Source organism: Apiospora kogelbergensis (genome assembly GCF_038363985.1).
Source record: "Apiospora kogelbergensis strain CBS 113332 chromosome Unknown utg000005l_segment0_segment0, whole genome shotgun sequence".
Taxonomy (NCBI): Eukaryota; Fungi; Ascomycota; class Sordariomycetes; order Amphisphaeriales; family Apiosporaceae; genus Apiospora; species Apiospora kogelbergensis.
Genome location: NW_027117422.1, coordinates 5,036,887 through 5,049,565, shown reverse-complemented (window position 1 = coordinate 5,049,565; position 12,679 = coordinate 5,036,887). Strand labels below are relative to the sequence as shown.

The following is a 12,679-nucleotide window of genomic DNA, read 5'->3' as shown; positions in this document are numbered from 1 at the left end:
GCGGGCATCATCCGCCAGGCTCGCAGAAAACAGCACCGCCAAGACAGATCGCAAAGTGTTTGAGAGTTATCGTGAAAACGGGACGGGAAAGGGTGTGGTGGCAGGACAAATTTTCGGATGTTGGCCGAGAGCTAGCAGAACAACTTGTTTGCTGCGCAAATCTAGAGTAGATTCGTGACAGGTGTATGGGGCCTCCGGAGGTCGGCCGCTCGACCGAAGAAGGAAGGAAGGACGGCTGCGTTAGTCACCGGTTGACGGGATATCATATCTAATGCGAGTTATTATGTACACATTACACATATGCAGCTTGGGGCTGGGCTGGCTGGGCTGGCTGGGCTGGCCATGCGCGGCAGTCCGAAAGGCGAGCGCGACACCTTGCACGATACGATCTTCGCCTCCTCCCGTATGGACCTTAATCATGACCAGCCGATGACACAGTGGTGAACGGTAGATGCATTTCTTATCGTTCTGTCTCCTCTCGGCCGCATTGCAGCGTGAAGGGGCAACGGCAAGAACTTGTTTTCTTTCCCCAGACGACCGGGACTACGTTACTCCAAAGGACAGCAAGAGCCCCCAAGAGCCCCTCATCTTCCCCCAGAGTTCCCCATCCCCAGACACCTGGGCGCGCCTTTTGTATGGTCAGCCACGCGACGCCAAGTGAATCCGCTTAAGTGAAAATGCGGGCGACGAGCGGGATCCCCATGGGAAAAAACCATTCGACTTTTGCGATCGATGTCACCTCAACCGCAACGGCGGCTTGGAAAAGGAGGGGGGGGAATTTGCACAGACACAAGACGCAGCGCCCACTCAGCTGTGCCACTAGACAGGCCAGGCACATAAGGAGGGGCAAACACTGGGGACAGCACATTGTTTTTCGGCTCGCGAGGACTAATGAATGATTAGCAAAAATATGCCCAGTTCAACAGTGGTGTCCGGTGGTGGGGAGAAGAGGATGGTAATTTCGTCAGCGGGTCACGAGGGTTACTCCTATCCTTGCTCCTTCGAGCCTCTTACATGAACACCAAACAGGGGTACACGACGATGCGAGGGTCGATCGCTCACACATACTACTGTTGCACAACAGGATTATTTTAGCATGTGCGATGGAACCCCTTTCGCATATTGTTCTATCGCCGTGCTCGCCATAGTTCCCTCTTCATGGGAGGGCGTTTTTGGAGGGCGTCCTGGGAGAACACCTAGCACCATCTTGCTTGTACGACGTGGGTGGAATCCCGATACGATCTGTGTACATATACAGATTAACTAACGTGTTATTCACGATAGCTCGTGCTTCATTAGCCCGAAAGGGGGAAGCATTAGCGGGATAGACGCGTGACCCATGTTAATTTCCGCTGGGCAAACTACCGAATCTCGACGAGGCTGTAGTTCCGTCGTAGGCGTCTGGGATATATTTTTTGTGCGCACGCTTCCGCTATTCTTGTGCCGTGTTTATTTCCAACTGGCGGACGCCCATAGGATCGTGATCCCCCCACCGTTGACGACAGCGTGCCCAAGGAGTGGAGCTGTTGGGGGCTTGCTGGGTTGCTTGGAACAGCGCAGTCTCCGAGATTCGCCGTTTTTTTTGGGCAGGGGTCTCGGGGTCTCAACTCAATACAGCCTGACGACATTCGGCATCCTGGTATTTCTTGGTGTGCTTGGTTGAGGGGGCCGTCCTTGTCTTGTCTCGCATCTCTCCGGTGTCTGTTGGAGCAGCAGCAGTCTCACGCAGCAGCGTTTGGCGTTCGGCACACCGGGGATTTGCCTCATGAGGATTAGCAGCATGCTGACCTTTGGCTCTCACCTTGGATCTGAGCATGCCGTATCCTGGTCAGCCTCCGTCTGATTCGTCTCCGCCTTCACCTCCAGGCTTGGCTCAACCGTCTCAGCTCCCATCATTCGCACCATTAGTCACATACGTACGCATACGAAGTTGCGCCAATCCCTTTTCTCGGCTTCCTCTCTATGGCGCTATCCTGGCTGCTGTCGTACTGGGCTGCGCCGACTGAAGACATGTTCTGCATGAAAAATGTTGTTACAGGCTCGTAATTGACTTCACCCACCCGCACCCCCTCCGTTAAACTTCTGGACATGTTGAGATCGTCGAGTGGATGATACGTATGTATGTAGCAGGTGGCAGGTCCCAGTCCCAGTTCTTGACCGCCCGCCGCCTTATGCCTCCTATTTTTTGTTGGCCGTCATGGCTTTCTCCTAGAAGAGTCCCTAACGCCGAAAAGTCGCGAACATTGATGGCCTAATATAGGCCAAGGCAGCGCCCTGTGTGCGCACTAGAGAAACCTACTTCCCACTTGGTTGCAGCAGTTCCTGACTCGATTCAGACATCCGCTTAGCCGCCTTGAGCGAAGTCGCAGGGTGTTCGACAGCGTCAGAACTAGCGTGGAGTCGTGATTGGCCACTCCACAGAACCTATTGCGGAGGCCCCAGCGGACTTATCTCTGGCTTTCTTGGCCTCTAGCCAGGACAGAAGCTCCCGGAAACAGAAGGCGGGATTGCTTTTTGATTTTTTTTTATTAATACTGCCTGCGTGCTGCATGCATGCAAGTAAAGTCCCATTGACCAAAAGTTTCCACTTTCACGGAGCGCTGGAGAGCAACGCCGAAAAGAGGGCGGCTGAGTTGAGTTGAGTTGAGTCGCAAGGCACCACAAACTATCCAACGCACACAGCACAAATATATCTGTTGCCATCGTGGGGTTGCGCAAGGCATTACTGGGCTGCTGGCCTGTCATTGACTGCGCCCACAGGGTCACAAGGGATAGATCTGATGTGCTTTTTCAAAAATAATTGCGAGCATGTGAGAGCCCAGGACGTCTGAACTAGGAGCCTCCATGTTGTATGGGCTCCGTAAATAAGCGGACTCCGCCGCCAAGGGGGTGAGTGGGAGAGTGGCCCGTCCTGCGTACTCGGCCTTGTATGGATGGGTGGCATTGTGCGTACAGCAATACCTCAAATCCCTTACCACGATACTTGGCTACGCGAACGAATGGCTATGGATCCGCCCACACCCGGCCTTTGCAGCGGTGCGGTCCAGTACGTAGCCATTACTGTACATTGAATCAGACATGGAAGGCGAGCATCGAATAGATCCATCTCTGTTACATTGGCCATGTACTGCTTGCTTGCTATCCTGTCGCGTGGGGATGGATGAATATGGGGATGGCCCCTTGGGTCTTATATTATTCGAGGCACTCCCCACCAGTCCGCGCTCCGGGTGCTCCGTCTCGACTTCTAAATTCCAACCCTAGAATTCCTGAGGGCTGTCCTGACGTCGTCGAAGCCGAAACCACTTCCCTCCCCAACAACTATCACCAGCCCGGCCATACGTTGCTTGGATCGAAGAAAGCCCTGGTTGCAACTAGAGCAGGTTTCCCTACGACCGGTCCGTTGCCGCTTACGACTTACATTCCCATCGCCGACCTCTTGTCGCCCAACCCTCACAGTAGTGCCAAAAACCACGCTCGACTAATGTGTACTCGAACTACCTGGCAACTCAATTTACGCCGGATGCCATTGGAATAAGTGGGAATCACCTCACCGCTTGGAATTCGATTCCCCTATTTGGTGCTTTTACTTCGTCGGATGCACAGATAATTGGCCTACTACAAGAACCAATAACCCTTGTTGCATTCTTGCTCAAAACACAACAATGGCTGCAGAAATCGAGGCAGTTGCCCTGCCTGGCGCCGAGGCCGAAATCGATGTTGCTACTACTGCCGCTTCTTCTTCTTCCCGCTCGCCCGAGCCGCAAACCCAGGACCTGCCGCCGAGCCCGACGACAACAGCGACACAAAATCCGGAAGAGAAGGACTCGGCAGGTCTTACGCCCTCCAAGAAGCGCTCGGCCTCCACGTCGGAGCCCAGCGGCTCTACCAAGGTCACGAAACGTCGGGCAGCCCGGGCTTGCGTGTCCTGCCGGGCTCGCAAGGTCCGTTGCGACGTGGTCGAGGGCGCTCCCTGCGGCAATTGCAGATGGGACAACGTGGAATGCGTTGTCCAAGAAAGCCGTCGGCGAAAGTAAGTTGATTTCCGCATTTGCCGTATAGCTTCGGTTCTTACTGCATGCGTTATGCGGTTGATCCCTTGAGATCGACATTGATCATAAATTGCGTCATCTCAATTGGCGGCGATTTTGGGTTGTGCTTGCTTCTCAGATGATCTCCAAATTCCCCCAAATACTCTAAATTGGAGGTCTTAATTGCCGTTAGCTAACCCCTGGTCGCTTTCTTTGTTACAGGAAGAATTTGTTTGATCCCAGCACTTCAGGTGCGGGACATGCCCCTTGCCAGCAAAAGATTGCCGAGGCACAGAGGCCGACAACAACGAGCCCAGTCAACATCAGCCCGGCCCCTGACGTTCGTCGACAAAGCGAGGTGTCGCTCGCGGCCTCTATCAACGTCACTCCTGCGGAGGCGGCGGCCGCGAACGCAGCTATCAGTCAGCAGGTGGCCCAGTCCACATGCGCAACTAGCTTCCCGGACGGCAGCGGCTTGGACAGTCACGTTCCCAATTTAATCTGTATGTCGCTGATCCCTCCGTGTCACCCCGCGGACTTTCACATGCTCGCGAGTCGGTGCTGTTGCCAGATCGCCCCCTGAAAACTCCTGCGGGCTTTTTTCTATTCGTCTCCTTTTTATGACATGATACATCATACAGTGCTGACCGTCGGACTTTCATGTGCAACAGATCAACAGCAGCCGGATGCGAGGGCAGACCCGGTGTTGTTGCTAGCCCAGCTCCAGCAGTCTACCAGCAATGGTCCTGGGTTCCCAAGTCTCTGGCCAGATGCCACCGCTGGCTTCAGCAATGCCAAGACGGCGCAATTCCTGAACACACTCGAAGAGCCTGATGCATCTTCCCAATTGCCTGGCTTTATCCGGCCGCTGCCATCCAAGATTGCCCCCGAGGATGTAAACTACCTGTACATGAAGGGGGCTCTTACGTTGCCCTCGCCCGCCCTCCAGAATGCGCTCCTGCGATCCTACGTCGAATACGTGCATCCATACATGCCGCTAATGGAGCTGCATGACTTCCTCGCCGCCATCAACTCAACAGATGGGCTGTATGGACAGATCAGCTTGTTTTTGTACCACGCTGTCATGTTTGCCAGCACGGCGTACGTGGACGTCAAGTTTCTGAAGGAGGCTGGCTATCCCAGTAGGAAAGCTGCGCGCAAGGCCTTCTTCCAGAAGACAAGGGTAAGACCTCACACACGCAATCAATCTACACGGAGCATATAAGCTGACCGACGTACATAGCTTTTGTATGACTTTGACTATGAGAGCGACCGCCTCATACTCGTCCAGGCCTTGCTACTTATGACGTATTGGTACGAAACGCCTGATGACCAGAAGGATACCTGGCATTGGATGGGTGTGGCTATATCGCTTGCGCATACGATCGGCCTTCACCGCAACCCGGCGAACACGAACATGTCGCCCCGCAAGCAGAAGCTATGGAAGCGAATCTGGTGGTCATGCTTTATGCGCGATCGCTTAATCGCACTGGGCATGCGAAGGCCGACCAGGATAAAGGACGAGGATTACGACGTGCCCATGCTGGACGAGGGCGACTTCGAGATTGGGCCCCTGGCGGATGAGATCCAGGTCGTAAACCACGACTGCACTTTAGTTCGCGATGTGCTGATGCAGCAAGAGCTTGCGTCAATGTGTGTCGCCAAAGCGAAGCTGTGCCTATGCATCAGCAAGATGCTGAAAGCCCAATACTCTGTGCTTGTTCGGGACAAGTCGAGGCCGGAGAATACGACGAACAGCACCATGATGCTGCACCCCAAGAAGACGATGGACAATATTGTGCTCGTCAACGAGGTCGACATCTCGCTCATGGCCTGGGTCCAGGCGCTTCCCGCGTGCTGTCAGTATAGACCATTGACGCAATTGGATCTCAGGGACGGACACAAGACCATCGCCGTTCAGCGTAACTTGCTGCACATGGTCTACTACACTACGATCTCAGCCCTCCACCGCCCCCAGTTCCTGCATTCCTCACCTCTGCACGTGCCGACGACTTCGAGACAGTCGCAGGAGATGTCGAGAATGAAGGTTCGGGATTCAGCCGCCAATATCACCAAGATGGTGAACGAACTCCACCAACTCAAGCTCGAGAAGTATCTTCCTACCACTGGTGTGACCGTCATCCTTCCCGCCATGATTATCCACCTCTTGGAGATGAAGAACAGCGTGGCCCATGCACGCGAAAAGGCTGTCCAAGGCTTCCTTCAGTGCATGAAAGTGATGGTGAAGCTACGAGATAGCTATGCAGCAGCTGACTATGCCGTGGCTTTCCTCGACGCCGCTCTTCGAAAAGCGGCTATTGACCTGCAGGCTTCGCAACAAGCCGCGGCGGCCGCCGCCACGGCTAATGTTACCAACGCCGCCGCCAATACGGCCGCTACCAACAAGAGTAACGCGGCCTTCTACCGGGCGCCGTCGGCCGTGGTGGCTGAGGAGATGGCGACGCCGCCGCCGGAGAACCTGCCGTACATGACGCAGCCCGAGGCGGCGCTCATGAACCCCAGCGCCGTCTACGTGCCGCCGGCCGAGCTGATGCACGGCTTTGGCGGAGGGGTCGGGATCGCGGGCAACTCGCCGCCCGAGACCAACGTGGACGGCTTCACGCCCAGCGCCAGCGGCGCCGGGTCGTCCAACGGCAGCGACGGGAGCCAGCCCCCACGCTGGGCGACGTCGAGATGGACTTTGCCGACCACGAGCAGGACGAGTTCGACTGGAACGCGCTCACGGGCACCAACATCGACTTCGACCAATGGCTGGACTTCCCCGGCGAGAATGTTGGCGGGGGCGGGGCCGGATGCGCCAAGGCCTCGATTAATACCGCTGCTCCTGAAAATGGAGCGGCGGACCCGTTATTCGATATTATGGGCGACGGGATTATGGTTAAGGGGTAGTGGGCTTCACGTCGAATGCATGTTTTCTATTTGATCATGAAAGAGGTGCCTGGGGTTGGTTTTGATCTGGCGTCTATGACGGCATTGCCATTTTTGGGGAGGGGTGAATCTTTTTAGGGCGTCAACTCGGTTGATTGATGAGGGAGGAGGTCCTTGAGGGCGTTTCTGGTTTGGGTTTCGTGTTTTCATTTTCATTTTCTCTCGTCATTTTCTTTCAAGCCATTCGACAAAAGCCTGTCTTTTGGGGCCATGGGGGCGTATCTGAAGATTTCTCTTTATGACTCATGAGAACGTGTTGTTATATATACCCTGTTGGGATTTATGAGGATATAAGCTGCTACTACTACCACTACTTACTATACTGCATATATAGTTGCTAAAAGTTGCACATCAGAGAGAGAGGAGGAGGTACATGGTTAGGCAGAAGGGAGGCCTGCCATGGTTGGTAGATGAAATCAAGTATATGACGATGTTATACTTAGCCTTTTCTTTCTTTCGACTTGACGGATTGTGCTTTCATGTGATGTGTTTTATCTCGTGTCTCATTCTTACGTGTCATTGTGTTCCAGTCGGGCAGCAGTGGCATGCAGCTACTATATCGCCTTGGTCGTTGGCGATAGACCGTGCAGTGGAGTAAGAGCGATAGTTCCGTTTATAACGTGGCCTGGGCAAAGTATGTTGCATACGATGTTCAACCCTTCAGGAGCCAGTGCAACCTCTCGGACAACTGGTTGTCTATTTGGCTGAAAAGCCGTCCCCAGTAAGTTGAAGCTGTCAACGTTACATTTTCTTAACCTTTTTGTTTTGTTTTTCGCTGACACTAAGGGTATCCAGCCCCGGATCTAACGAACGCCTCATTTTACGTCGATTTCTATAGATCGAACCGTTCCGAGTTGGTATAGGACTCCAGCAAAATTGGGGGTCGTCAGCCACCCTCCAATGGCTTCTTTCGGGTTTGTATTTTCCATCTAGGTGACCCGAGATTGGGAGCTCCATCTGGACTGGAGATGCCTGGAGCCGTTTGCTGGGCAACCGGAGCTAAGGGTTGCAAGAGCCAGAATGTCAACAATCCCGCAAGAGCAGTTGGTTCGCGGCGAACGTGGACGTCTACCGCGCAGATGAGGTCCGTCTGCCTGTGTATGAAACGAAGTGCGAATAGCTTTCTCGTCTTTGTTTCACCAGATAAGCATGCAAAGCCAAGCCCAGTTATGCGCTGGATGGCGAGCCGACAGCCCCCGCCGCCAAAAGCTCGTAATTAACTGGCAGTCCGTCCCGTCCACAGTTCTGGTTCTCCACGCGTTGCTGAGGGCGCGCTTCATATTGACGAATCCCTAATCCCTAATCCCTGGCCCCGGCCATCCCTGTTCGGGATCCGACAAGAACGACCGTCAAATTACTTTCATTACCTACTCTGCCAATTTTGCGCATGGAGAGGTTCGGATTCTCCTGTCTTCGCTTCTGCATTCTCGCATGCATTTTGCCCTTTTTTTTTTTTGCACGCATGGAGCGCTTCACGTGGTGGCAGATCCCAGAGAGCGCAGCTTCAAGTGAGCAGGAAGAAGAGTACGACCGGATCGGGCCCGTTGTCGCCCACGATCTTGCCAATTCATGCTCAACACGCAGCACGCGCAGCACAGTGGAGGACGTTCCCATCTAAATCCCCGGCTCCCGCTGCATGATTCGAGCTCTCTCTTCGCGCCAGCATCGCAGCTTTGCTGCCACCAACCTCCCTTTCACCTGTAACTGGGCAGCCGTACATACTTTACTCATATTCTTGCATTACACCGCATATACACCGCTACACAGCACAGCACCGCGTTGGCGTGTGTCATCCATCTTGGAGACAACCCAACCGACCAATCCTTCGACCGTCCCTGACGTACCAAGCACCCATTCGCTCATTTTCCGGCTCTGCCCTGCCCGGACCTGTCGACACTTGCGACTATCCGCCCAGCCATTCATTACTTTCCTTGATCTTCTTTCATAAAATTCTTCCGCTCCTTTGGACCGTTATAAAACTGGTGGTCCGATTCTGCTTGGGCCATCTCCCATCCCACCGAAATCGAAATCCCCGCGACCTGACACCACTCCAGCCGCAAATCGTCAAACCCGCCATCGACTTCGCCTGACGTAACGCAGCCCTCTAGCTTGCTGCAGTCGGCCGCGCTGCACGACACACAACCGGATACCGGCTACGTTTTGTTATTCAAGCTGTGGAAGCTTCGATGGCGCACCGAGAAACGTACATTTAATCGTACCTGACTAAGTGTGTGTTTGTGTGTTTGTGTGTGTGTGTGTATGCGTGCGTGCGTCACCGCATCCATCAAGATCGTCGGCATCCCGCGCGCGAAGTGTGCTCCATAATTGGGGAAGGGACAGGCGGGTAGCACGCGAAGCCCGGGGAAGTTGAGAAAGTGCAAACGACCTTCAACCAATCTCGGCGCATGTTCAAACGACCGACCCAACTGCTCATGTCTATAATCATAATGGACGGATACAGTTGATCTTCTCTCATTTCCAACCTCCCCATCATTTCCGACGGACCCGACTTGGACTGGCCATGTCTCATCCCCACGTGCGACTACCAGCAAAAATAACAATACGCGACTAACACACAGATACCACAATGTCCGACTCCCGGGCGATCCCTTCAATGGCTACTCCGCCGCCCGCTGGGCGGGGTGCTATGCGCCGTCCCCTTCGTTCCACGTCGCGATCTCCAACTCGACACCGTATAAGCGACAACCTACTCGCGCGCCTATCGCCAATGTCAGCAGTCGAAGCATTGCGGTCCCCCGAGGGCGCCCTCAAGGCCTGCCTGGACAACGCCACGGCCTCCGAGCAGTCTTTTACGATGAGGACCGCCGTCGCCTCCAGGAAGATCCACGACTGGGTCGATGAGCTTTCTGCTTGGCCCTGGCCCACTGCCTCTAGCTCGGCCGGCTTTGAGATGCCCTCTTCTAAGAGAAGGAAGGTCTCAGACCCCTTCGAATCCTCGGAAGACCAACAATTGCGAGAACCCGCGGACCACCCAGAGCCGGACTACATGGGAAGTCTGCCAGCCGAGGACGTGGTTGCGTACGAAGGCAGGACAGAGCTTATTCACCGCGAGTTGGCGGCCCTGGACGTCGAAGAGATCAAGATGCATGTCCTTCACAACCACATTATGCCACTATCGCGGCCTGGCACACCATTCTCGGATGCTGGTCTCTCCCTCACGTCGACCCTCTCTTTCACCAAAATGGAGGACTTGTCAGCCGTCATAACCGCTATCACGGTCCAAGCCCTACCCAACCTCGCCAAGTTATCAAGGCTATTGAACACCTGGGGAATCCGACTCGTCGTCTTGCGCAAAGTACCAATCGTTCTCTCGTTAATCTCGGAAGCTGAGGTTGCGATAGCAGCAGGTTGGAACGCAATAGAAGTTGGAGGGTCAACACCACCCCCTGAAGATAGCACAACGGGCACCCCCGCCGGCAAAATTCGCTTGCCCTTGCCGCGAAAAGACTACGAAGTCATGAATCAAGTTCTACAAAAGAAGGTTGCGAGCCCGGGCCGCGATTTGGATTTCATGCTGGACACTTTGGAGGGCAGCGAAGATACGCTGCCCAATGAATGGCTCGATCGCTTAGAGGAAGTTGAGAAAGACTATGCCGAGTGGGCAATCACAGCCGAAAGGCGTGTTCAAGAAGGCGAATGGGACCCCCCATCCAAGCCGGCTGCAGAGCAGCCTGAGCTTGTAATCTCGGAAACGCCGCAACCAACGATTGAAATCCAGTTACCAAGTCCAGTAGAGGCTTCAACGCCATTCGACCACTCATTATTCGCCACTCTGTCCAACAGCCCCGACAGCCGAGGCAGCCCGAGCAGACGGATTGCTTCGACCGACGGACAGCAAGAACTTTTCCTAGATGAGGACGACTTTGCGGAAGACACTGCTTTTGATTACGATGGTATGGATGATAGTTATGTTGTCCCAACGAAGTCACTGCCTATTATTTCGAAAACGGACGCCTCAGACCCCATGGATTCCCAGATCTATGACGACGAGGAATCATACGCTTCTACACAGCAAGGAGTCCCCGACACGCAAGCACCCCAGCAACTTGCGCCGCCAGCACACATTGCACGTATGGCGCCGGAGCTTGATACCGAGTTTTCTTATTTAGAATCTGTTCTTGAGGAGGACGAGGAAGGTGAGGAGCCTAAGCTGCCTCCTCCACGATTCGCACCCAGGAAGATAAGCCAGGAATCTATGAGATCGTACCGTTCCCGCGGACGCTCTAGAGAAGCATCTGTAGAACCTGAGTTTGGACGTCTTCCCGACCCGGATGAGCCATTGAGCGATGCACTGAGCCCGCCTAGTTCGCCCCCTCTGCGGTACAGAGGTCACTCGAACTCGGTGAGCTTCCAAGAGCAGCGCGACCTCTCCCCGGACAACGTCACCCCTCCCAAGAGCCCTCTGGAGTCTGGGGTTTTCGACATCGAATCCTCTTTTGATCACAGTCAGATGCATACCCCTGGATACACTACGCCCGGACATTCAGTACCGAGCAATGAATATGATTTACATCGTCAGATCCGTGGCGTCCTGAAGTCGCTGCCGAATCAAATTCGGTTCACTAGGAGGGAGGCCACAGTCGAACTCAACCCACCTGATCTCAACCTGCCAAGCCGACCCAAGCTGAAGCTTTCGGACCCCGTTGCCCGTCGCAGCGGGTCGGCCATGTCCACCATGTCCATGTCATCTCGCGCGGGCACCCCCTCGTTCTTGTTGGCACCCGCCAAGGAGTCTCGACATCGATCCAGGAACAGCCGGGATGCGCAGACCTACTTCCTCTCGCGCTCCTCTGGCGAAGCGCCCATGAAGCTTCTCATCCGCAGCGTTGGAGAGAGCGGCGAGCGCGTCATGGTTCGCGTCGGCGGCGGATGGGCCGATTTGGGCGAGTACCTGAAGGAATATGCCATTCACCACGGTCGGCGCTCCCAAGGCGAAGGCAAGGTCGAGGTGAAGGACTCAGCGACATCTGGCCGAGACGCCAAGTCGAGTCCGCCTAGTCGGCCGGGCACGGCTCACGACTCACCCATGACACCCCTCGCCGTCCGGAAGACTAGAAGGAGTCTGGTCGGTGAGACCAGGCCGTCTGGGAACTCGCTGCAGCCCCCACAAACCCCCTTGTCGGCCATGACCAAGGACGCCGAGACGCCGGACACTGGCGCATCGGGCCGCTCGGCTTCCTCGACCGAGGCGGACAACAGCGTGCTGGGTCTGTCCGGCCCCCGGCCCAAGAAAGCCGACGACAGGCTGACCGAGGAGAGCCGGGCGTGGGTCGAGGATGTGACGAGCAAGGTCCGCTCCGCTAGTGGCGACCACCGGATGCTGGGCTCGTCGGCGTCCGAAGCCCAGGACAAGAAGGGAAAATTCGGCGAATTGGGCAAAGTAGGCGGGACAAAGCGGGTATTCAGGAAGGCGCAGTGATTAGGACGGCAAAGATACCTCGAATTGGATTCTGGCGCAGGACAAACAATATCGGCACATGCGGAAACGAAGTTTACATCTGCATTATATCATCATGATCATGGAAGAAGGACTACTGATTCGAGCAAAACGGATAGCGAAAGGGGTTGGTTCGTGTGGTTTTTGGTCACGGCAAACAGGCATCGGACTGGTGTTGAAACGGTTTACAGCAGTATAACCTGCGAGTCATCTTTTGACCTCTTTTTTCCCTTGTGTGTTTTCT

At 54.9% G+C, this 12,679-nt stretch overlaps 2 protein-coding genes across 2 annotated transcripts; both read left to right on the top strand.

Moving 5' to 3' along the window:
* Positions 1 to 3,662: 3,662 nt before the first annotated feature.
* PG998_008301 (uncharacterized protein) lies at positions 3,663 to 6,938 on the top strand (the record flags this gene model as incomplete). The annotated part of the gene is made up of 5 exons (XM_066875117.1): positions 3,663 to 4,030; positions 4,251 to 4,531; positions 4,700 to 5,211; positions 5,272 to 6,636; positions 6,657 to 6,938. 5 exons carry the CDS (start codon positions 3,663 to 3,665, stop codon positions 6,936 to 6,938), a joined length of 2,808 nt encoding a protein of 935 aa, XP_066731062.1.
* A 2,626-nt stretch (positions 6,939 to 9,564) lies between these two features.
* On the top strand, positions 9,565 to 12,417 carry PG998_008300 (gas2 domain-containing protein; the record flags this gene model as incomplete). The annotated part of the gene is made up of 1 exon (XM_066875116.1): positions 9,565 to 12,417. The coding sequence occupies one exon, from the start codon at positions 9,565 to 9,567 to the stop codon at positions 12,415 to 12,417; it is 2,853 nt and encodes a 950-aa protein (XP_066731061.1).
* Between the last annotated feature and the right edge of the window lie 262 nt (positions 12,418 to 12,679).